Source organism: Papilio polytes, unplaced genomic scaffold, assembly GCF_000836215.1.
Source record: "Papilio polytes unplaced genomic scaffold, Ppol_1.0 DF821388.1, whole genome shotgun sequence".
Taxonomy (NCBI): domain Eukaryota; kingdom Metazoa; phylum Arthropoda; class Insecta; order Lepidoptera; family Papilionidae; genus Papilio; species Papilio polytes.
The window spans coordinates 4,889-31,952 of NW_013527816.1; the positions used below are offsets into that span (position 1 = coordinate 4,889).

The window sequence follows — 27,064 nt, forward strand, 5'->3', positions numbered from 1 at the left end:
TTATAGGATAAATCGGTATGCATAATTATTATAATTATAATTTAATCGGATTTGGAAAAAATAAATCTCTTCAGGAGTTACATTTAAAATGTCTTAGCTGTCTGGTTCAACTTTGCCGCTTTAACAATTTTTTTGTTGATATCCCCGCAATATTATTTTTTCAGCGTATTGATTCGTAGTTTAAACATTCATGTAGAGAGAGGCTACGAGCGATTGTGACATATTGAATGTCGTCCAATGCTCTTTAGATAGAATGGATTGTAATGTATGGCTTCTTAACATATTAAATCAATTTTTCAACTTCATATTCATTGTCATCGTTGACCTTGAAATGATCGTTTACTACTTTTGATACCACAATTAATGTCATGTCCAAATACATTATTAAAATCACACTTTGAAAACAATAATTAATGGTTTGTATCGAACGATATGTTCTGAAGCCGATAAAGTTTGTCGTTTGACACCTCCTACAAAGAAATATTTCAGTCCTGTCTTCTGTCTAATATGAATAAAATCAATGTATGTACTCGTATGTTTGACCTATATGAGTTCCTTAACCACCGTACAGATTTTAAAGAAGTTATGGTATTATGCGGAATGCGTTAATCTCAAATATGTTTTGTTTTAGTAAAAAAAAAATTCTCACCCTGATTGTCATTATTAATACTTATCATTATTTGACGTTATAATAACTGCGTTAAATAATGATAATAATAAAAGAATCTGTCTAAGTTAGGCAGATTGTTGTTCTGATTGTATAAACACCGAGATATTTTTGCATTTCCGTAGGATTATTACCTTTGTTACGACATCGCATCAAAGAACGCGTCTCTGTCAACAATACCAACAAAACCGCCTTTAGTCACGATCGCCTCTAATATGGTGGTCACTAATTGTATTGTAAACACTATTGATTGAAGATAATAGTTCGCCTTACTTAGCTAATGATGTTTACTTTCACAGACCCTATGTGTATATGTAAATGTATTTATTTTACTATATTCAGATAAGCCAGTCGCTTTCTTAGGATGCAGTTCACGGTGATTCCATGATTTAATAGCGTAGATTCAGAATCGTTATATATTCAAATTTTTACTAGATTTTTAGATCTCAGGTAGTTGAACTCATAACTGATGCAACTAATCTGAATACGAACATCTGTACCTATATGATGATGTTTTAATTTTCTTGTATATTTATGATTTTATTTGGTTCGTTTTGATACCGTTGTCCGCCTCATCGTTGGTTATTAAAGTACGCCATGCAAGGAGACTAAAAGCTTTATTGGATATCTGTCGAAATTCCAATCAAATAGCTCCGACCTGTCGGTTGTTCGATGTTCCCGATTGGTACACCGATTATGCACGAGAGACGAGTGAGTAGTGACATAAATTGTCTTTTAATTACTCTCTGATCGTTCACTCTGCTCTCATAGCGATGATTGTCGCTTTAAGGAATCGATTGGATTTATATAGATAAGAAATATATAAACCTAGTTGGAAACTAAGTTAAATTTAACTATGCTTAGTGTCACCTTGATTATAAATTCGTTTTGTTTTCAAACTTACTTACGACTCCGCTTTTTCTCTTTCTTAAATTCTTACAAGGTTAAAATTACATTCAATGTTATTTTAAGTGCTGTATGATCAATCTGTTAATTTATATTTTCTATAGGTCGGCGAAATTTATAACTTAGTTTTTTTTTTAAATGATTGTAACTTAGTAAATTTGATACAGTATTTCAAATTGATATCGTTATTATAGTGACAACAATTTCGCATACTATACATGTTAACTTCCTCGTATCCACTCAGACTTTACAATACGTCCCTATACGAGGATCATTTTTCGGGTAAAAAATTGTTTTCAATGCTATTTTAAGTTACTTTTTTGTCCCAGTTTCATAAACCGCAGTGAAGCGACAACTTTCATTCGTATGCTTTTGAAAGTTCGTGGGATATTCGGTATTTCACTAGGTAAACAAAGTTTAACTGCAGAACTTTTATTATAAAACTGTACATTACAGAAAGTAAAAGATTAATTACAAAAATTTTATTAGGACAAAAGTATTTTTTAAACTGAGATGTAAACAAATCAAATGTCCTTAATAGGCGTTGTGGGATTATGCTTTAAAACCTTCCGATGAGTACGGACTTCATAATTCATAATAGACTTTTTTATTCATACTATTATTATAAATGCGAAAGTTTAGAAGATTAAATGTATGGGTGTTTGTTAGTTTGTAGCCTAAACGACTCAACAGATTTGGATGAAATTTGGCACAAATGTAGAACATAGTACCCATGGGCTACTTACTTTTGTTTTCATATTCCACGCGGACAGAGTTCTGGGCATAAGCTAGTGTTACTTATTATATTTTATTAATGATATCGCCTCACTTCGCTTAGTGCACACATAGAGTACTTCAAGATAAACTCGTAGTTACATCATTTAATCGATTATGGAAGTTAATGAGTGAAATATTGTTTAACAAGCGTTGCGGTGCTCCAAGCGTTAAATACTGACGTCGACGTTGTTTTAATCTAAGGTGCAAGTAAATTATTTTCTCGTTCGTTAAATTAATGTTGAATATTTTAATGTTTTGCTTTAATATCATACTTCATACTTATGTTATAAATGCGAAAGTTTAGATGGATGCATAAATGAATGTTTGTTAGAGTTGAATTTAGTATAGATGTAGAGGATAGTCTGGAAGAACACATAGGCCACTCACTTTTGTTTTTTTATAATTCTACGCGGACAGAATCGCGGGTGAAAGCTAGTTAAATGTAAACGATACTTCTAGATCGTTTTTGCAGATATAGAACTTTAGTCTAAAACTGAAGGTAACTAAGAACTTTAGTCTAAAGCCCACGTTATAATTACAATAGCAAAGATTTTTACTGTTAAAATCTTCGAAACAAACTGACCGTGGGTTATATACACAAAAATATATTGTAACCTCTACAAGTTTTGTTGAAGTGTTTAATACTACTTTTGTAACATACAAAATGGAACAGTTCTCAAATGGTATCTGTATTTCTTTGTCCACTCTGGGCGTTGGCATTATCTTCTGTCGTCCAACTTCGTGACTACGCCACGTGTAGATATGAAGTGCAAGCTTGCACGCGTCGCGTGAACATTCTCGCTCAATAAATATACATTACTATGGCAAAACGTTTACAATGAACCCGTTTTTCTGTTACATTACTACACGAACGCTACGGAAATAGAAATGAGATATAATCTTAGTCACAATAAAAATTGCAGTGTCGATTTCATGTTTACGCTCTATTTCACTAGAAGGTTGGTTATAGTTACGCTGATAATGTGAATACATTGTGCGTTAAATCCACGGACGGAACGAGGTTTAGGCTGAGCGCCATCCGCGTTCGTCCACCTCAAGCCCGGTGGAGCTGTAAATGCCTCTTGAAGGCAAACAGTAACAAATCAGTCACAAAAAAATCCACGGACGGATAATTAAAATTCAAAAACAACACGCAATCTAGAAAATCATTTATTTAAAAAAAAATTGAGTATGGTCTATTACAATGTTCGTTCTATTTTTTATAATTACTGTAATTAAATTATTGTTCAGTAATATTTACGATTTATAAACATGTTGCATTTCCCGCATTGCATTATTAGACAGTACAATAGAATTAATAATAACATTAGTCCTACTTAAGATGTTTTGTTCTTTGCAGGTAGCGGTCTGGTTAACACCGTAAACGACGAACTCAAACCTCCCCGATCCATTTTACCCGAGCCTCACCAGCTGCAAAAAGTAAGTGATTATAGAATTAATTTTTATTTATTTACAGAGAATAGAATTACAAATATTGATCCCTACACGAAGTACAAACCGAGGCTCAACTTTAGTCCGTCCTAACTTATGGCCGCTTGCTCGTTTGCTACCTTATGGTATACTAGCTGTTCCCGTGCGGCTTCATCAGCATGAAATCATAAAAACTTTATTTTATTATTTACATATGGCAAGTTATCAATTGCCAACAATTACTTTTACCATAATAACCTTGCTTCCTTAATGTTCGCTGCTTGTAGTATATGATCCCTTTTCCACATGAATCTTTTTTTTTATTTATTTACCCCCTAAGTTTGATAGCCTAAAGCGTGTCGTAAGTGTAGGACTTTTTATTAAAGAAAAAATTATTCAATAACATGCTGTGATTGCTGAAACCTACGCCCCAAAGTAGTGTGTGTTTACGCTTTATTATATTAGTATAGATAAAAAGGTAACGATTTATGTCTAAACGTTGTATTTCCCAAAATGAAAGCATTTGTTCAAAATAGTTACATACGTTGAGAGATCTCAAAGGATAGTCTATAGGATAGGAGGGATAGTATAACTTTAACCTGGTTAAATAATTTTATTACATGGTTTCCCTTCAATAATTCTATGTGTAAAATGTGAGTTTAGCATATCCCAGGATGTGCAAAAGCATGACAGATGAAGGAATAGTTTAAATATCTTCTTACTTTGGTGTGGTATAGCGTGTAATGGGATCGTAGCACTACAAGTTTTGAATTTTCAGCAGTTTGTCTCGTGAAATTCTGAAATGCGGTGGCACATGATCTGGAAATCGTTAGAAATTGTTTGCTGAACAAATCACTTCCCGTCTCGACGTGTTGCCTAAAGTCTTTTGATATCAACCCTTAGGACGAGCAAGTTAAAACTCTGAAAGTTAAAAGTTAAAAGTTTAAAGTCGCTAAAGTTAAAACTCTGAATAAAATAAATTCTTTACAAACAGACCTGTCGCATATTTTTCCATAAAGTTTCCTTCTAATAAATTTACTATATTCTAGTCTTTGTTTTTATTATTATTAATTGCAGTGGTAATAATAATTACTGTCGAACTTAAATTGTGAATTGGCGAAAAAAAAAATTACAACTACAATATTCCAAACATGTCAAGAGCACGCGCACATCTTGTACTAAGTTATCGCACAATTGTTTTCTCGCGCTCTGATTCCTATGCCTATGTGGAGGTGTGCGCACTAATCGATTTAGTTGTACAACTAAACAGTTGAATGTGCTGCGAAACAATCGATAATCGAAAATCGCACAACAGTCTTGCGATTGTTCAGTCAAGTGTGTGCGCGCGCTCTAAATGTATTGCTTGTAATATTAGCACTTTCTCAATTACTTCATTCAATATAAACCTATTAGAGTTCAATAAAAATAGAAGTACATTCTGATAAACGAGAGCAATATAAGTTAATGGAGTTGCGGAGGAAGTTTGCACAACTTTAGTATTAAAGTTTTGAAATTTCCCCTGGATTTCCTTTAATTAACCAATATACGGCTTATTTACGTTTAACCGAAGTCGCATCAATTTACATATCTGAAGGCCTTTCAGCAACTTAATTGATTTCCTTGTGCATCCTGATGAATAAAGGATGAGGTACTCGGAATACTAGATCTGTCCAGATGTAGGGGTAGATTCAACGAGGTTATTATCTACTCTGGCACATAGATTTTAAATGCGATTATTTTTATACATGATTCATTTTATCCGTTAACTTTATTGTACTAAAACACGACCAACAAAGTCAATACTAGACAATTTGCTAATTTAAAGTAGCTTTTTTTTAGTTATATATCTAAGGTTCACATTGCAATCATCCGTCATCTGTATTTAGACATAGATCGATCCATTTAAGTACTCATCATATACTCGTACGAATATTTTCTTAAATTAATCACGAAAACCCATAAAAGTTTAATAGCAGCTTGTAAATATCATTAAAAACTAGCTGTTCCCGTGCGGCTTCAGCCGCATGAAATTATGAAAAATTTATTTTATTGTTTACATTTGTCAAATTGTCAAAAGCAAATTTGAAAATGACATGACATGACATGACAAACCTCGGCAATCTCGCTTCCTTGATGTTAACAACAACTTATGGTCCCTTTCCTACATTAGAGTTTTTATCTAAAATATAATGGCGTGAAAATACATATATAGCCTAAAGTGTGACGTAAGTGTAGGGATTTTTATTAAAAAAAGAATTATTAAAAAACATGCTGTAATTGCTAACATCTTAGGCAACAAAGAAGTGTGTGTTTACGCTTTATTATATTAGTATAGATATAAATTACGCTTACATGCATTTCTTATCACAATTAACAGAAAATTACTTAACTCTTGGTTAAAACTTATCTTGTGGCATTTAATGAATTAAATGGACACGTATGCGTTTATTCGTTACGTTGAGCTCCGTCTTTTAGCCTTAACTTGATTTTGAGCCTAGATTGATGCGAACAATTCTATGAGGAAAGTTCCGATTGTTGAAAACAAAAAAGTGGTGGCTGAAATTCTTTCAGTAAATTAGATCAGGCAATTTTCTTTGCGAATATGTATGGATGTCCACTCTAACGCGATTGTTTGTTAACGGCTCGATCGATTTTAGCGAGTGACTCAGTTGGTTTTATTGATTTTTTAATCATCCAACTACTAGTCTGCTAAATACTAGTTAGTTAAGCCGAATAGAAAAAATGTTAGCAAGTCCGCAACTCCAATATGACCGTTAAAAATATTCCTGAACGGATTACAACATTTTAGAATAGTAAAATCTAAAATAGAATATTAGAATTATTTTTATCGTGTCTTAAAAAGTGTTTTGTTCGTTGGTATCCATAATTAAATAATCAAAACGGCGTTATTAACAAAAATTTATTTTATCGTATCTAATACGTTAGTGAAGGATGCAATTATTAATCTAATTAACGTAATTCTTACCACAAATACGATGTCTATTTCTAACTTTTGCTTGCGGTTCACGTCGTGGTTAAAGTTTTCCTGCACTACTACGTTCCTTATTCGAATTCAAAGTCCTTGCTATATAAGTTCTGGAGTTAATCAAATTATCAATCCGACATTAGTTTATTTAGATCTTCTAAACAGATATCAAGTGTTGCATTCGTACATAATGTAAAAGCTAACTTCACACTAAAGAAAATTGATTTAGCTTATAATATTTTTTTTTATTTAAAGGTAAAAGAAGAACAATGCCCGATCATGAAAGAAAACGTCGCCGACATAGATACTGTTTCTATCTTCCCATCATTCGAGTTCCAGGTAAGTTGCGAATAAAATTTGTAATTCGAAAGTTGTCACGACGCGGGAAGTCATATGCATAAGGCGAAGGAGCGCATTCTGTGGAAGGAATTGGTTAAAGCCTATGCCCAACAGTAGGCAGACAAAGGATGATGACGGTGATGAATGTTATCACTTATTAACACTTTGTACTAAAGAATCATGCTTACGGTACAGAGGTCGGCTATCTGAATACTTGGCACAAGGCTTTTTGAGGATTTTCATGATATAGTATGTATGTATTGTAACAGTGAGGTGGCTAACTGTACATTAATGAGAGATTTACCTAAATCTACCTATAATTATCGATGGACAAAGCTCAGAGTTAGGGAGCCGGCATTTATGGTATCAATCCTCGTGTTGTTTCCTGATAAAAACTATATTTTATGAAACTTCACATGTATTAGGGATGCCTAACCGTATCCTAGTTTATTATCGATGTTCAGTCTGCTTAACTAAGTCACTAGGTAACTTTAAAGGAATAAAATAATTATACATGTTTAGTATTTATAATTGCTTAAAAACAAACGTTACGAGTAGTGCTCAAAACTATGGCGTCGTCAACTTTATAGCATTACGAGCTTAAATATTTATTTACAGAACTAACTGTAAAATAAATTTGAATACATCTAATAAGCAGAAGTCAAATAACTTATTTCAGCAGTGATAAATAAAACAAAAAACGTATTAAAAGAAACCAATTCTTTCTCCCAACGAAGGCGCGCGCTCATTTTAATTAAATTATGCATCGCTTTTGGGAAATATGCAACGTAAACTGGATTGAAAGAATAGATGTGTTTCTCTTTTTGTATTTCGTAAATGTTGCACACGTCGTTCCATTGTTTATTTTCAAAGTAATTAAAAAATAAGTTGTTAATAAAATCTAACCTTAAAATTCCACTGATTAAATAGTTGTTTAAGATATTTTACAATCTCTGTTGTTTTAAAGAGAATGCATTGGAAGTCTTTATGTCGGTATTGAAATATTTCTATATTGGTAACACGGCGAGTATATTTCGGAGTGTACACTTTTCCAAACGAGGTGGCACAAACGTCAATCGCAATAAAGTCATGTCAGTCACAGTATTAATTTTTCCGAAACGCTTTGTATCGTAAATCCCTTTGTTCCCCAAAAATTCGGACAAAGAACCACCGGTCACCTGCACTCTGGATACACTCGTACGATACTAAAAGTTATTAAAATTGCAGGTTTAAAAAGGAGAGTACAAACTGAACGCGAGATTGAAAATAAATCCCTCGTTTTCGTAAAAAATGTTTTTTTTTAAACATGTCACTGCTATGATGAATATTTTGATATGTATCAAAATTATTTTTTCTTTATTTCCTTGTGTTACACAATATTTCTTAGTTGTAGGTTCAAAATCCCGAAGCCCTTTATATCTCACTAGATTTCGCCGGCGACAAAAAAACAAATGCAAGAAGACTTTGTGTAGGCATAGATGTACGGGATTGTTTGGAAGGCCAAACAATCCCGTACATCTATGCCAAATTTCATCGAAATCTGTTCGGCAGTTTAGGCTACAAACTCTAACAAACATCCAAGTAAACTTTCGCATTTATAATATTAGTAAGAATGTATTGTTAAATTTTTTACAGGTTTTGTTTTTCGTTATTATATTTCTATATAATAACAAAAAAAACCGTTTTCAAAATTTAAATTACAACTAGAATCACTACGATTAACTGAGACGTGTATACAACTTCTATGAATAACGTCATCGGTTGAAGTATTAATTGAAAATTTACGAATAAGTTATAATTTTCTGTACATTTTTATATTGAAATGTTTATTTTATTTGTTATTCTAAATTCTAATCGAGTATCCGTTCCATTTAACAAGATACTTCGGTACGTCAAAGAGTTGAATAAACATATTATTTCTTTCATGCAAATTGCATAACATACCTCTTATTGAAAGTCTACGTTACTCAGTATGTGTTTTAAATTACAGTCTACAAAGTAAATCCTAGGTACCTCATTAGGAACTAAAGAGGTATATTTGTGTACGTCAGGAATGCAATTTATTCAAGTGAGAGCTATGACTTTGGTAAATTCAAGTTAATAATAATAAAGAACATATAAAATTAAATCCTTTTTTATATGTTAATAGCAAGTATTGTAATATGAAATCATACTAATATTATAAATGCGATAGTTTAGATGGATGGATGTTACATTTGAACATAAACGGCTGAACGGATCTCGGTGAATATTGGCATAGATGTACATGATAGTCTGGAAGAACACAGGTAATTTTAATTCCACGCGGACGGAGTCAGGCACAAAAGTTAGTTTTATCTAAAGTTATAATTACTTCCTCAAGATTTTCTTTCAACTAAATAAAAAGGACAACTTTAAAATGCTTTGAAAACTACGTACAAGAGATCGCGTTCAAAAGTCAAAGATTTTCAAATGTTTGATCTCTTCGACCAGGCAAAAGGAATGAAGTTTTAGTTTTCTTATCCTTATTTACAGTTCAGCGAGGGACGGTCTTTTAAGCGCAACTTTAAATAACTTTTATTTTTAATTTAAGTTAGCGTTTGACTGCGAAACCTCCGTGTGAGAGGTGATACTGTAAAAAGATATTGCATATTGACAACGTTTATTCATTTTATAAAACGTCGAGAATATCTTGTAAAGAGGAAAGATTTGTATTTTGTATATATTGTAATAACTCAAAAACTACTAGACATATAACAAAAATTATTTTACCAATAAATAGCGACATAGAGTAACATAGACTATATTTTTTTTTCTTACGCGCGGTATATATCTTACAAAGACATTCAAATATCAATTATATACCGGACAATTGGAACACCAATTACATGCAGCAATACACGACAGTAGTGCAAACGTCAGTAGCAAATGCTAATTCACACGTGTGTTCTAGTAGGCTTGGTACCTATAGTGGTAACAAACTATGGTTTACTTTGCGTTGTCCTGTCTAATGACATGTGTCAATTGATTCGATTACATATTGTGTTGAAAGTCTTTGTCTTATCGATAGTGCGTAATCGAATATTCCTCGCGCTAGGGTCAAGGCTTGTTAGTAGTTTTTCGTTATAACCTCTCTTTTATTCATGTTTTCATCAACCTTCAAACTGAAGCGTACACTTAAGCTTATGTAAGTAAACTTAAGTATTAAGCATAAATATTAATTGAAGATTTGTTATAAAATTGAATTAAGTGTATTAAGAAAACTGTTACTTTTAAATTTCCATCATACTTCATACTATTGTTATAAATGCGAAAGTTTAGATGAATAGATGTTTGTTAGAGTTTTTATCCTAAACGGCTGAACGGATTTTGATGAAATTTGGTATCGATGTAGAAGTCTAGAAGAACATTTAGGCTACTTATTTTGTTTTTTTTTTTAGTTTTACGCGGACGGAGTCGCGAGCGAAAGGTAGTTTTACTATAAACTTTGTGTTAACAATGAGATAACATTTTATTTTCTTTTAAAAACCAATGTTTTTGCATAGTAACTGTATGTATGATAAAAGTACAAGACCCATTGATTGCATCGATAATTTAGAAAGTACTAGATTTAAACAACGCTCGCTAATGTTCTAACTCGTTACTTATTCACGATAAACACAAACACTACACTATCACAAAGTGTTATTAGTGTATGAATCATGTACGAGTTTTTTTTTTCAAGATATTATCTATAGTGTGTAGTTTAGAAATGATTTTTAAAATGTTTTATTTCGATGAAATTTATCAAATCTCTTTTCCCTGCAACTATCGATTAATTATCGAGTCACAGTCGTATATTTCATCCGTTCAAATAATGTAAAATTATATTTTTGTTGTATAATTTTCTAATATCAAGTATAATAATTCGTTTCAAGATAATCTAGCGTAACATTTCGGATAGTTAATGAGATTGCTATTTAGATTAAAACGTTTGATCAGAGTAATCCGATTACCTGTAGATTGCATTCAATATTATGTGTTTACTGTTGCTTTTGAATGCATTGACTTCATACTAATATATTAATATCCATCTAGCTTAAACACCATTTCAGTTTATACGCATTATGAATTCAATAAGGGACTTACAACGTGCAAGACACTACTAACATTATATATAAACAAAGTAACTATGCAAATTTGTACACTATAATATGAAAGTTTTCATATATCTTTAACTAACCTAAACGTTTCAATACTGTGAATAAACTAAGATTATCCTTGATTTATAAATTACTAGCTGTTCCCGTGCGACTTCAACTGCATAAAATTATGAAAATTTTCATGTTTACATGTGTCAAATTATCAATTGCAAATGTCAAAATGACATGACGATGACAAACCATAGCAACCTTGTTTCTTTGATGTTAGCAGCAACTTATGGTCTCTTTCCACATTAGGGTTTTTATCCTAAATATTTACCCTCTAAGTTTAATGGCGTGAAAATATATAGCCTAAAGCGTGACGTAAGTAAAGGGCGTTTTATTAAAAAAGGATTATTAAAAAATATGCTGTAATTACTGACATCTTAGGCAACAAAGAAGTGTGTGTTTACGCTTTATTATAATAGTATAGATAATGTTCCTCCGTCATAGTTTATTATCTAGAACTTGATGTTCTCACAAATGATAATAAATTTCTATCCTTTTAAAAAAACCTTGTTTTCTGTGTAAATAGATATTTGTTTCTGTAGCTCTATATATCTGTAATTCCTTTATGAAATAACCATCGCTAAGCTTTATGCATTTGAGGATTGCATAGTACGAAGTACACGTTTGTGGGCCTAAAAATGGGCACGTATTTTTGTACGTAGACTTTGATAGGATATTCTCCTTTCATTTGCAAATTCTGTTGAATAATGCATTCGATGTTCGTAAATTGCATATTTAACTATGGAGAACAGTTACCAATTCCCGGCTGTTTTCTATTTTTAAAAGCTCGCCTATTATTTGCTAGATTAAAAATTAATGATACATTTACAGCTGTTGTATTTACAATTAATTGCAGATAAAACTTTTTATTGTGGTTTTACAAGGCATCATTATTTAAAACCCAACAAGTCCTAGAATTTCAAATGTGTTATGAGGTGCAATTGTTGCATACTAACAACATGAAAACTTATACAAAATTCTATTTAGTTAAGTCGTTATTAATTATAATAATTAATGAATTCAGATTACATTATTTGTTACTACAGTAGAACCTCGATAACTCAAACCTCGGTAACTTATGAACCTCTATAACTTCAAAAAATAATATGTTCGGGAAGGGAATCAGAGCCCAAAACCTCTACAACATAGACCCTTGATAACTTAAACCTCTATAAGTTAAAATTTTTTGTGTTTCCTTTGGACTTTATCGAGGTTCTACTGTATAATAACTTTCATTTGCAACTAGCTGTTGCTCGGGACTTCGTCAGCTTGGAATAAAAAAATGCCTTCCATTAAAAGCTCCGACAAAATCAGTTAAGCCGTTTCGGAGATAGACCAAAAGCCGTGCCGGTAGGCAATAAGGCAGTTTTTTAATATTTATTTTTTATTATGAGTACCTACGTCGCAAATGTTTTGTACTTCTGCAATATTATATTATTATAATAGTTACATACAGATACTCTTTTATTAAATGTATAATTAAACATTTAACATTTAGGTGGGGTTTTACCAATCGCAGCATTACAAAGCATGTCGCTTTCGGCTAATGTTCATGTATATGTAAAAAAAAAAAATATCCAATGATAGAGGTCATTTTGTTATGATGTAAAAAGTAGAGCTTGTGCACGATCGCACCTGATGTTAAGTGGTCATAGGATGGTAGGCATAGTTGTTGTTAATTGAATTTTCATAAAATTTTAATAATGCACTTTACGTTGATGCTGTGGTGATTCGCTGGTCGAAAGTTCCGATTTAATTTCATATAACCCCACTCCGCAAAGTTTCATCCACTTTGCCGTCAATATTAAAATGGACATTTCTATTTTCAGTGTCGGTTTCATACGTGCCATATACTTGTCCATACAGTATGTGTATATATAGAGTATCATTATACTGATGACAGTTAATAAATGTGTCGTCTAGTAAAATATGTATGCGGGTGCAATTTCATTGTTAGTCTATTTCGTCATTTTGTTATAATGTTTATTTAATCAAGCTTTTTTCGTGGGTTATTCAGTCATAGTTTTAAACTTTATAGTATTGGTGATTATTTTTTAAAACATTTTTTTACAATTGAAATGTATACATCTCTATTAATTATTGAAAAGTTTGAGGAGAAAAACGTTCGTCTACAAACATCGTTTTTAAATCATGTTTGATATAACTTATAATGACAAGAGTAAACTACGCTATGGAGGAACCTTGAATCGGACTCTAGCCTTAAAGCAAACAGTCGTTGAATACGCAAATATTTGTCCCGACTGGGAATCGATCTTGGGGATCTATGACTTATAGAGAAATAATTTCATCTGTACTATATTTTCATAGCGGTTCCCAATGCTAAGAATATTAGTCCCTACTATTTACAAACTTTTCACTTGGAATATTAATAATTGAATAAGTATAGTCAATAGATATTAAATTACCACAAAAATGTATGGATAGAACTGAATTACTTTAAGAATTATTTATTGAATTAAAGTTCAGCGACACTTGTATCTATACATATTGTGTCCCGTTTTTTCTAAAGGGATTGTAAGGGATGACATGAACATTGTAGAAGTGGAGTTCTGTGGTAACATTTTACTAAGAAGTGAAGTTTTATTTAAGTCGCGATTAACTGAATTGTGCCGTAGTTGGTTAAACTAACTCCGTCTGTTTGTGTGCGATTACCTTTGTAACACTCCTCTGCGTTCGACCGTAAACTAATAAAACACTGTAAGCCAAGCTTTACTCGGACGTCGTGGATTGCGTTTATTTTCTTATATCTGTCTTGTATTACAATGTAACCTTAGACAATGGATAAACGGACTCGTATCTACAATGTCTCTTTTATTCAACAGTAAATTATCTGAATGATGGCTTTTGCGCTATAAACTTAATTTAAGATCGATTAAAAACTATAATCAAATAACTCCTTCCTGGTAATAGGCCTTTCGATAGATTAAATACGTTAAAAAGTCAAATAATATTAATGTAATCAAAAGCCAAGTAGCTGGCGGGCGGCCGTAATTATAAAAACAAAACAGTAAGGTTTTTTAAAAACCTTACGCGGCAACCACGCATGAGTGGGATAAGACTATGGAGATGATGAGTCAGCCGTCGCTTTATTAAACTGTAGATTTCTGATATCTGATTCTAGTCCTCGTAATTCGTAAGCTTGTATCAACAACGTTTCCCACGTTGCACAGAGATTAATGAATTCCTCGTCACATGCGATACAAGCTCAGAGACAAACAGAATGTAAATATCATTTGTATTTCTCTCTCGCCATTTATGTATTTAAATCTAACTTTTGCCCGCGGCGCTGTCCGCGGGAAATTAAAAAAAAAACAAAATTACTACATTATACGTCTATGCATAATTTTATCCTGATACGATCAACCGTTTAGGCTACAAATTAACAAACATCCATCCATCCATCTAAACTTCTGCATTTATAATATTAGCATGATAGTATGATGATAAGTGTGATGTTTTAATTCTTTTTATTTTAATAGCCGAGCTGGCTCCGAACAAAGGAGTTTTGGGACAAATCTTTTGAAGAGCGCTACGAAAAGATTCGCAACGACAGTCGCCGTCCTGGATTAAAGGTAATATTTAAATGTATTTATTTCTTTAAAAACTCTTCAATGTCATTCAATTGCGAACGAAACCTTACCGCTCGTAGACGTTCCTTGAAATCCAAAGCGGGCGATAGTAAGAGGCACTACAATGTACGATACTGCAGATCCAACAATAGTCTGAAAATAAAATTGTATTCAATGCAAAAGATGTTGTAGATCTTCAAATAATCTGGTATATAATTCTCCGGATATAAAAAATTAAATTTGATATCACATCGACTGTATTAAAAATATTCGCAAACTAAAATTGCTTTTTTACTGTTTTATATTTTAACTATATTTAACATGCAAGGGTACTTATTTTAATAAACAATTAGCGGCGGAAGAAATTTCTCTTTTGAACATAGTTCAATTTCTATGCATAATTTTCGACAACGTTTACTATGACAGAGTTCCAAATACTATTGAAACCATCTTGTTGGTTTGCATTCCATTATGGTGCGGTTGGGTGGCGTTTGTAAATATTTATTGATATTGATAGGCGTCGGATCTCTAAAATTCGGCAACCTATCCTTAAAAACTTTCTTTTTTCCTTCATCATATGCTGAAAATAATTATTTGCCGACGTGTATAAATGCTTCAATCGTTTGCATAGAATTATCGCAATGAAAACGGCATTAAACTTAATATAGAGAGACTGCTAATATGATATCGGAGCCTCTCCGCGATCGGAAATCGAATACAAACGGCATAAACTTTGTCTTACTACTTTTATCATAAAATGTCACTCATTTCCTGGTTATTACAAACTTAAACAACCCCATCCATGTTTCCGAGAAGATGAATTAATAAATTATAATTATTGTGATAATCTTATTATTATTCATTAAACAAAATATCAAGATGAATTGAATGTTAATACTAAGTAATATAAATAGAAAAGAACTCATTTTTACATAACAACTAGCTGTTCTCCGCGACTTTGACCACACAATATGAAGATAGAAAAGTAGCCTATGATATGCCCGTCTATGTCAGCTGACATAGACACAGGAATTTTACTGAAGGGTAGCTACCCTTCAGTAAAATTCCGGTCATAATCGGCCCAGCCGTTTGCCCGTAACAAACGAGGCTTGCGGACAGACAGACAGACAAAACATTTTAAATGCGATTTTCGTTTTCAGCAACGCAAGTACATCATCTTCCCGAAATCTGGAGTGTTTCTTTTGATATTACAAATAAACACTCCAATTTTATTATATGTATAGAAGATAGATAGATAATTACGAGTACTAATTGACTTCGTGAACTATCGCAATTTTGTCGGATTATCTTTAATACGATTATGTATTAATTGGCGCAAATTTTTCGCAGATTAATCTGTTGCCGGCCGTTTATTTATTCAGTAAGATATGAGTAGTTTATAAAACCGTTTTCTTTTTTATTAACAAAGAATATATGTGGATATTGTATTCATCACTCCCAATGAGTTAAATTTTTTACAATGTACTTGAGATGTGTAACATTCTTTATCTGTTCATTATAATTAAAAGATAGATAACAAAATTCTACATTAATGTGGCTTTAGCTACAAGTTTAAGACTTCTTATATTATATTTAAGACTATATTCGAGTATGTTTTTAATTTTTTCATCGATATCCCCGGTTTCCCCTCGATATTTCGAGCCACTTCCAATGCACAATGCAACATGTTTTCTATTTCCAATTAATTGGTTCACAATTATGAACATCACAGCAATTTGTTTATTCGATTGTAAAAATCTCACAATTACGTAGCGATAGTTACCGTAACGTATCTACGAGTATACTAATGTTATAAAGAATTGTATTTTTGTTTTAATTGAAATAACTCAAAAATTACTGGGCCGGTTTCAAAAATTCTTTTCATTAGAAAGGTAATTTTTCTGTGAGTATCATGGGCTGTCTTTTATTATTATTATAATTTCATGTCGATGAAGTCGCGAGCAACAGCTAGTAAATGATATGTTTAATTTACAAATGAATTACAATAATTTGCATCAACGTCAGTTAACGCAATATAAATAATTTTGAGTCAATTAACATACTGGAAACGTTTACAAATGTTATAGCTTCATTACAAAATAATCATATACTATTCCCGGAATGTACGTATATTTTCCATTCCCGAACAGCACTGAAATCAGTCAGCTAATATCAATGATTCATTTAGAGTGATGAAATTTTAATGTCCAATTATGTACGTGTTTACATAATTATAATTATTCTATTTTATGATCTGGATTTCAAATGTTGATCAGTGCGCGATCTAATTAGGTTGCAACGGTAAAACATAAATGTACATATAATACGCAATCAGACGCTAAAAAGGATAGACACAAGTCTATGATTGATGAGATTGACAGATATGAGATGTCCCCACTGGGACAACACAGTTATAAACAGCAAAGAGGATGATTGAGACGTGTGTATATTTTTATCTCTTTCCCCATTCATTGTTCGACATGTTTAACGTCGCTAATTCAGAGCAAGAGCTAAGTATATAACTATACAAAGGCTAAGCTAAGCCAAGTTATTTTATTTTATACTAGCTTTCGCTTACGATTTCTTCAGCTTGTAATTACAAGCAACAATTAAAAAAAACACAATTGAATCGCTGTTTGTTCTCCCAGACGAGGATAGTCTGTTACGTCTACACCAAATTTCATCAAGATCCGTTTAGCAGTTTAGGTTACAAAATCGAACATCCATCCATCTAAATTTTCATATTTATAATATTAGTAAGATTTCGCCAATCCACACACTGCATACTGCATGATTTATATTAGCTAACTGTATTTTGTTTTTAAATTGTAAAGCGTAATCTAATAACAAATTAAAAGATAATAAGAAATGTAGTTTTTTGTCTGAAATCGTGATTCTACGTAAATAAAAACAACAAAATACCGCAGGTCATCGTGGTGCCCCACTCACATAACGATCCGGGATGGTTGAAGACATTCGAGCAGTACTTCGAATGGAAGACTAAGAACATCATAAACAACATCGTAATAAAATTGAACCAGCATCCGAACATGACATTCATTTGGACAGAGATTTCGTTTCTTAACGCATGGTGGGAGACTTCACATCCTGTTAAACAAAAGGTATACTTCACAGTTATAACAATAATAATATAGAATTTAGGTAGTTAGTTAAACTAACCTGTTTTCATATAAGTTTTTTATTATTGAAGATCTAATCGCTAATAGACTTGAAAAATTAACCGAGAAATTCCAACATTGTCAAATTGTCTTAAAGCATATTCTTACTGAAATGAATGACAAATATTTTAACAAATGTTTCGACAGTATAATTTTGTAAGTTTTACTGTAGGTACAGTTTTACTTACAAAATGTCGTTATATTTGTTACAGGCACTCAAAAAACTAATAAAGGAAGGACGACTTGAAATAACGACTGGTGGTTGGGTAATGCCGGACGAAGCTTGTACCCATATCTACGCGTTAATCGATCAGTTTATAGAAGGTAATATAAAAATATAATTACATGTGTGATTTTTTGTTAAATAAAAAAAAAACATTATTCTGTTTATAATTAGTTACCTGCATTCTCAAAATTGTCTGAAAATTACATAGACTTAGTTTGCCCTCTGTATTACATCAAAGTTTGCACGCTGTGTTAAACTTTATTTGAATATCATTTTCGGGCTCATCTAACTTTGACTAGTCTGTTACGGGAAAACAACACCCTGTATACTGGACGAGTTCTAATAGTAAAGCTTATTTAGATATTAGAACTTTGTCTACCAATTTAGAACATTGTTTAATTAAATAGTACTCAGAGAAGTTTTTGCCTTAAGATAAGGTTTCTTATGAATCAAATTTAGGGTTTTGTCTACTAATAATAAAATAATTTCAGGTCACCATTGGGTTAAAACGAATCTTGGAGTCACCCCTAAAATCGGCTGGTCAATTGATCCCTTCGGCCATGGACCAACAGTACCATACATTCTAGATCAAAGCGGACTGGAGGGCGCGATCATCCAACGAATCCACTACGCCTGGAAACAGTGGCTTGCTCAACGACAGATTGAAGAGTTCTTCTGGTTGCCCGGATGGAACACTAAGAAGCCATCTTTAATAGTACACAACCAACCTTTTGACATTTACTCTATTAAAAGCACTTGTGGTCCTCATCCGTCTATTTGTCTGAGCTATGATTTTCGTAAAATTCCCGGCGAGTATTCCGAGTACACTGCAAAACACGAAGAGATAACGGAACACAATCTTCACAGCAAGTCTAAAACGTTAATAGAAGAATATGAACGCATTGGATCGCTTACCGCTCACAATGTAGTACTGGTACCTCTCGGCGACGACTTCAGATACGAATTCGACTCTGAGTTCGATGCACAGTACGTTAACTACATGAAAATGTTTAATTACATTAACAGTCACAAAGAACAATTCCATGCAGAAGTTCACTTCGGTACCCCTTTGGACTATTTCAATGCTATGAAGGAAAGGTTGAAAGGTAACATACCAAGTTTAAAGGGCGATTTCTTTGTCTACTCTGACATATTCAGCGAAGGAAAACCCGCGTACTGGTCTGGGTATTACACAACACGTCCCTATCTTAAGATTCTAGCACGCCAATTCGAACATCAACTGAGAACATCCGAAATTATCTTCACGCTCGTCTCCAATTTTATTCGACAGTCAACTGATCATAGACTTGTTTCTGCCGAAAAGCGCCTAGAAAAGTATTATGAACAATTGGTAAACGCAAGGCGGAATTTGGGACTTTTCCAGCATCACGATGCTATCACGGGCACTTCGAAGGCTAACGTGATGAACGATTACGGCACCAAACTATTCACCAGTTTATATCACTGCATTCGTCTGCAAGAATCTGCTCTTACGTCCATTATGTTACCGGATGAAAAATTGCACTCCCAAAACATTTTGCAGAGTGAAGTGGAATGGGAAACGTATGGTGCTCCGGTCCGTAAACTCCAAGTGTCCTTGGTGGACAGAAAGAAAGTAATTCTCTTCAACCCTCTAGCAGAACGACGGACCGAAGTAATCACTCTTAGGTCAAATACAACTGACATTCGTGTTTACGATAGTAGAACAAGACAGCACGTCCAACACCAAATAACACCTATTATTGAAGTTCTCGACAACGGAAAACGTGTGATTAGCAATACTAATTTCGACGTCCAGTTTGTTGCAACTCTTCCCGCTTTGACCACAGTAACTTTCAAACTTGAAGAATACAAGAATGTGTCAAAACACTGTCTCGTTTTTTGCAACAATTGTTTTGACAACAATTCTGAGAAACCATCAAATTTCGTTATAAAGAAAATGATGCCTGGTGATATTCAACTCGAAAATTCAGTTTTAAAATTACTTGTAAACAGAAATAATGGATTGTTGAAGCAAGTTTATAGGAAGGACGCGCGGAAGAAGAACACAGTGGATATACAATTCGGAGCCTACCAAAGCGCGCAGAGACATTCGGGAGCTTATCTGTTCATGCCAGATTACGATGCACCTGAGAGACACGTCCTTAACCAATATGCCAATTGGAACAGCGCACAAGACGACAACATTTTTATAATATCCGGGCCGGTATCCACTAAAATAATAACAATGTATGTGCCGTTTTTGATCCATACAATTACGATATACAACGTGGAAGAACCGGCGATGCTTCACGCCATATCGATCGAAAATGTTGTAGATTTTGAGAACCCACCTAAAAATAGAGAGACTGAACTCTTTATGCGAATCGAAACTAACATCCTGAACGGAGAACCACCGGAGTTCTATACGGATCAGAATGGATTCCAATATCAGAAGAGGGTTAAAGTTGAGAAGGTGGGTATTGAAGGGAATTATTACCCGATCACTACTATGGCTTGGATTCAAGATGATGATACGCGAATCACTCTGATCACTAACCATGCGCAGGGCGCCTCGGCCTTCGAACCCGGCCGTCTTGAAGTAATGCTCGATCGACGAACACTGTACGATGACTTCCGCGGCATTGGTGAAGGCGTGGTCGACAACAAACAAACCACATTCCAAAATTGGCTTCTCATCGAACCTACTAACTTTGATAAAGCTAAAAGAGATATTAACGAGAAATTCCAAAACGTACACGAAAGGTTCTTTAGACCTGAGGAGAAAACGAAAGATTATCAATTGCCATCGCAGAACGCTGATTACTTGAGCCGGTGTCTGAACTACCCCGTGAACGTTTATTTGGTGGATACGAGTGAGGTGGGCGATATAAAAGTGAAGAAGTACCAGTCTTTTGTGCAGACCTTCCCGCCGGGTATCCATCTTGTTACTATGCGTACTATTACCGATGATATTCTCGAACAGTTCCCGAGCTCGTCGTGCTACATGGTACTACAGCGACCTGCCCACAGTTGTAGCGTAGGAATACGTCGCTCGAAACCGACCTCGTTCACACCTAAGACCCGGTTCAACGGACTTCATATCAGGAACTTGACATCAGTCAGCTTAACCGGCCTTAAGACGTATAACACTCTGTTCGGTATAGAAGACGTGAAATTAGAACCGGTAGAGGTTAAAACATATAAGGTCAAGTTTTGAAGACTGTTAAATTAAATCATTAGGAAATAATCATACTATTGCTGTTCTAGAAGTATTTAGTCAGCATTAATGTTAGTAAACGCTTTTCACATATCTCCTAGGTCCAAATTCAATCCGATGCACTCGGGAGATTTGTTCGATGTCTATGTAAAATTAATATTAGGAATAATGTGCATATAATTATGCCTTTCCACTACCGAAACATTTGTGTGAAAACAAATTGCCTTTAAAATAAGATATAGCATAAACAGGAATGCAAAAATCTTGGCTTGGGGGCGGTTCAATCGCTTTCTTTATTACATCTCTTAATTCCATAATATTCCGCACAACGTTTTCGTTTTTATATTCCTATTCAAGCTATAACAATATGTTTTTATGCAGGTGTTTCGGTGGAAATTTCATGTTTAAGCATATTTGTCAAATTTCACTTTTTCCATATTCACGATATGTTTCCGTAATAAGATACATTTTTAATCCTTTAAGAAAATTATTATCAAGAATCCATCTGCATAAATTTAGTGAAAATCTAGAATAAATCTACCTCAGGTCCAAATGATATACTTTTCAGAATCAAAATGGTTTGATTTAAAGTATTATTTAGTAAAGGTTATAGTTATCCTACTAATCTTAAAACAAATATTTATTCTTGATTATTCCATTTTGCTACTAGTCTTCTAATTTGTTTTAAAAATGCATTAAAAACACGATCTTAGTCAAATGTACATACATCTTGCCAATATAACACTTGGCGTGCGGGAATACTTGCACTGAATTACATGTACAGGCAGTTTAGTAAATCGTGGGAATATTTCGTTTACTAATATATCGCAGTGAATCGAAAACTGGTATATTATTTACAACGAATGTTCTCAATACGTATTTTACGTTAACCGACATTTGCAGACTGTCATATTTTACGTTCCGCGCATTCCAAGTGTTAAAATAATTAGAAATATTAGGATGTTATCAATATTTCTTAGTAAAAATTATGTTTAATTAATTTATTCATTTCTCAGTTCTTTGTAAGTTGTCATTTTTTAAGATCTCTTTTATATTGTGTACAAATTAGTTTAAGTAATCCTTTAGGTTTGTCGTTTTCTTTTAATAAAGTACATAACTGCATAGAACTAAAGGCTTCAGACGTTAAAAGCATAAAATTGGAACTATTTAAGTATGCAAGACCTATTTATTAAAATATCTCCTTTCAAGAGAAAATCGATTATAGAAATATAATCTAAATACAATAACGATTGAGGCTAAAACATTGGGTTTAAAAAGTTTATAAATTCGGTTTAGTGTGGATATTTTGATGTGATGACGTAACAAACCGAACGGTTAAGCCTATCGTATCTCTCTGTCGTTTGTTGTGAGCTCTTGCTATCGCTCTCTCTTTTTCACACTTGGCTCTAAAAGAACGATGAAACGAGTTACGCTTCTCCGTACGTGCAACCGTTCACGTATTTGTAACGTTATCACGTCAAAAAAGTGGTCGACTGTTTCGACTGCCGCTACACTTGTATAGACAAATGTCTGTTTTCTATGAGAATGTTAACAATACCTGTCAATACAAGTGTCAAGTCTTCGGCAGTGGAAACTTACTATGTCAAATAGGTATAATTTATAAGAATTTTTTGATTGTGTTTGTTAATATTTTATTTGTTTTAACTAATTTGGTTAAATTCTAAGTACTAATATTGCTGACAAATTAATCGCGATTTATGTTAGCTTGCAAATAATGTAAGTTATCATTTGTTAGCGCCAATGTCATAATATTTAATAAAACATAGGTAAAAGTTAAGGATTTCTTAGTAATTGATAAAAGAAATAATTGTACCGGTTTTAGAAATTATTTTTATCTGAAATTTTCATAGCTTCAATATCTTTGCAAACAAATGTTTCCATGTGTATTTTGGTAGAATAAATCTGCTACTAGAAAGTAATGTCCAGAAACAATATTGCATATTATCACATATTAACATGCAATGTTTGAAATACATCACAAAAAGCTAGTCCCGTATATATAAATTTAATTTTAATAGACAATTATCTTGTGTGAGTTTGTCTTAATTGTTTTTCTTTACATTATTTTTAGGTGAGTTAAAAACAATTTTAGTTATTTAAGAGACAATATGATAGTACAGATCACAAAATGACTTTCAAGTTTTTTTTATTTATGTTACTTTGAAGTAAAGAGATGTTACATATAAAGTGATTTGTCTCTTAGTATAACATTGTTTTTCTTATTTCTGGCAAAAATTAAATAAAAGGGGTTTTCTCTTCATTTTCTATCCAAGTTATTTATTTGTATTTATTTTAGCTGTAATTTAGAAGCATTTTTTTTAAGCTTTGGACATTATAATTATTAAAACCTTTTCTTCACATGTATTTGGTACAATATTAAATAAGAACGCTTTTGTAGATAGTATATCGTGGTTTTTTCTTTATAATGTTAATCTAAAATGTTACCCGAAAAAACATTACTTTAAATTATAACATTTTTGCTGCATTTATTAATGACTAATACTTACCATGTTATAATACTTTTGAAAACTTTTAAAATACTGTAAACCTATTATGTAAAATTTGAGATATCAGGAAATATTTTAGAAAACTTTTATGTCTATATTTTTTGTTATTAGTTAATTCCTAGATTATGTGAATCTCAAAAATATCCTCTGATCCTTTAATTTATCATTAGAAATAAAACTATGTACAAGTTATTTCATTGTATTGTAATTTAAATAAAAATTAAAATATTAAAAATTAGTATACATTTCATTCGATATTTATTTCCACACTTGTGATGCATTATTAACGTTATTTAAAAAATAGGTTAGGATTTAAATTTGATTCATTGCAAAAAGAAAAGTAACAAAATATCACGAGACACATTATTTCTTCTTTATTCTGCTGGCGATCCATTCCAATCCGAGGTGCAATCTGCAAAATATATAAAAAAAACAAGAATCAAAAAATAAACCACATACTGAATATCCTTAACTAGTTGTCGTCTGCGACTTCATGCTAGTAGATTAAAAAAAATGAGTTATTTGCCCATGCAGTATTCCAGAATGTAAACTATTGTTTTTTATCTCTTGAAATCTGGCATAAATGTAAAGCATAGTTTAAAAGAACACCTAAGCTACTTGCTTTTGTTTTTTTTATTTCGCGCGGACGGAGTTGCAGGCGAAAGCTAGTACTTTACAATAATAAGTTTAAACATGGAGATCATTCCTTATCAGTGTGTGTCAACATATTTACTTTTGTATTATCAAGAAGTAAGTACTATAGCTATTATTATAACCTAATTAAATAAGATAAACAACTCCTTTAACATTGCCGGAAACATGTCTTTCTTTGATTTCCATGTATCATAATAACTATTGGAGAATATTGCATAAAATTAATTACTCCCACGCCTATAGACAAAACCAGAATTACTATGAATATATTTTTGTAGGACCCGAAATTGGAACGTTCTGGAAAATCCACTGATAAATTAGTTATTAAAGATCTGGCATGTTCTAGGTTCAAGTCTAAAACTACAGTATATGATATTTTCAACTTACCCTTCCCCCGTGAGCGCACAGCAAGCCTGTATATGCCATGGATGCTGTTTGATGGAGGTCAAAGCTAATTGTTCAGATATTTCAGCCGCAGTCATCGAGCCTTTCACATCCTGGAATATATTATATAAATAGTAATGTACATAAAATTGTTTCTTAATACATGGTAATTGCAGATTATTTAGGGCATTATAATGATTTCTATTCAAATTGTCTTATATTTCTAATACAGTTGTAGATCTACGCATTTATTTTTATACTTTGTATACTAACAGTATAATACTTTATGAATATTTCAATAACCAGCTTCTAGATATGCAGCTTAGTATTCTAAAAGATACTTATTTTTAAACAATCTATGGTATTTTACGAGCCTTCACACGAGATAATAATACTAATTTTATAAATGCAAAGTTACGATGGATGGATGTTTGCTAGTTTGTAGCCTAAACGGCTGAACAGATTTCGATTAAATTTGGTATAGATGTAGAAGATAGTCTGGAAGCACATGTAGGCTACTCACCATACACACCCACGGATGGATTCACGAACGAAAACTTGTTCATCATAAATTCAATCGTGCAATTTTCGCAGAAATTTCTGCCCCGCACAGCCGCGTTGTGGAACGGTCTGTCCTCGGCGGTATTTCCAAACCAATACGACTTAGAGTCCTTTAAGAAGCGAGCCTACAATTTCCTCAAAGGCCCGCAACGCATCTGTAGTTCCTCTGGTGTTAGCCATCTCCATGTTTCCGCTGATTGTTTGCCCCCTTCTCTTATAAAAAGAAAATTATTATAACTGTACCTGTTTATTTGCGAAAACTAACAAGCAGGCTTTGCTGAGCTCTTCATGGGTTAGCATTCGATGAAGCTCCTCTCTACTTATGTTCAAACGTTGACGGTCTGTTGAATCTATCACCATTATCACAAACTGTAAAAAAGACACAAAAACATGATAGATAAAAATAACAACATATCTACTTAAAGTTAGCAAAATAAAGAACACATTCTGGCTTAGGTAATAAGATTACATTGTTATGTGGCACAAAAGATGGTCGCAGATTAAATGAATGTGGTGTTTGTACAGAAATTACATTAACAGTGAACAAAGATGTGCACAAAAAATTTACCACACCTAAATCTATATCAGTATTATACAATTATAAGATACAATGTGCTGCCAAAACTGCCAAAAGCATTTACGCAACAATTACAAAGCAACATTATTAGTATTAAACAAAGAAAATGCTGTTCACATTTTAAAGTGTTCTTATTAAATCCATTAATGAATTTATTCTCTTTATCATGTGAACACATAAATAAGTTTTGTTACTGAACATGTAGGAAATAGCAAAAAAGAGCAACAAACATAGCACAGCTGTAAAATTGAACATTCAGTTCAACCGGCAATCTCAATATTGTTCAAAAAAAATGTAAATTTTTCTCCAGGCAACCACAATCTTTACATTTGTCTCAGTCAGATCAGCATATTGCAAAATTATTTAAATTGTGATAAACTGTATAATGAGGTTTCAATCGCTGTGCTGCAGTATATAGCTCATGTATTTGCAAATTGCTAAAAATCTTCCCAAGAGATGTCAAGTATATTCCACAACAGATTGGCTATTCCTTGGAATATGTCAAATATACATTTACATAGATTAAAATATGAATTACATTCTAAACTGCATGGCAACAATCGGCTACATAACAATTACAACATAATACAATTGGGCTTTAAACATAGCTAACATGATAATGTAACTAATTCTTACATCACATAAAAAATTGCCACATGTGATAATACATTATGCAGTATACTAAAAAATAATTTGGTAAGAGTCAATTAAAAATTCTTACCTCACTATTTGTGTAATAGGTGTTCCAAGCAGATCGGAGACTCTGCTGGCCTCCGAGATCCCACATGACAAAGCGTAAATTGCGCCACACAACCTCTTCCACATTGGAGCCAATGGTTGGCCGAGTATGAACAGCTTCACCAAGTAACAACTGGTACAATATAGTTGTTT

At 32.8% G+C, this 27,064-nt stretch overlaps 2 protein-coding genes across 2 annotated transcripts; one reads left to right on the plus strand and one right to left on the minus strand.

Moving 5' to 3' along the window:
* Nucleotides 1–3,014: 3,014 nt before the first annotated feature.
* Nucleotides 3,015–21,685, plus strand: LOC106108993 (alpha-mannosidase 2). The gene is made up of 7 exons (XM_013290375.1): nucleotides 3,015–3,033; nucleotides 3,711–3,790; nucleotides 7,023–7,106; nucleotides 14,776–14,868; nucleotides 17,793–17,987; nucleotides 18,257–18,368; nucleotides 18,762–21,685. Exons 1-7 carry the CDS (start codon nucleotides 3,015–3,017, stop codon nucleotides 21,467–21,469), a joined length of 3,291 nt encoding a protein of 1,096 aa, XP_013145829.1. The 3' UTR covers nucleotides 21,470–21,685.
* A 2,495-nt stretch (nucleotides 21,686–24,180) lies between these two features.
* LOC106109001 (ADP-ribosylation factor-like protein 5B) lies at nucleotides 24,181–27,064 on the minus strand (the record flags this gene model as incomplete). Its single annotated transcript, XM_013290386.1, is given in 4 exon segments — nucleotides 24,181–24,409; nucleotides 25,039–25,148; nucleotides 25,840–25,965; nucleotides 26,895–27,064. Coding segments are annotated over 4 exon segments (455 nt in total), but the record flags the coding sequence as incomplete, so codon positions are not given.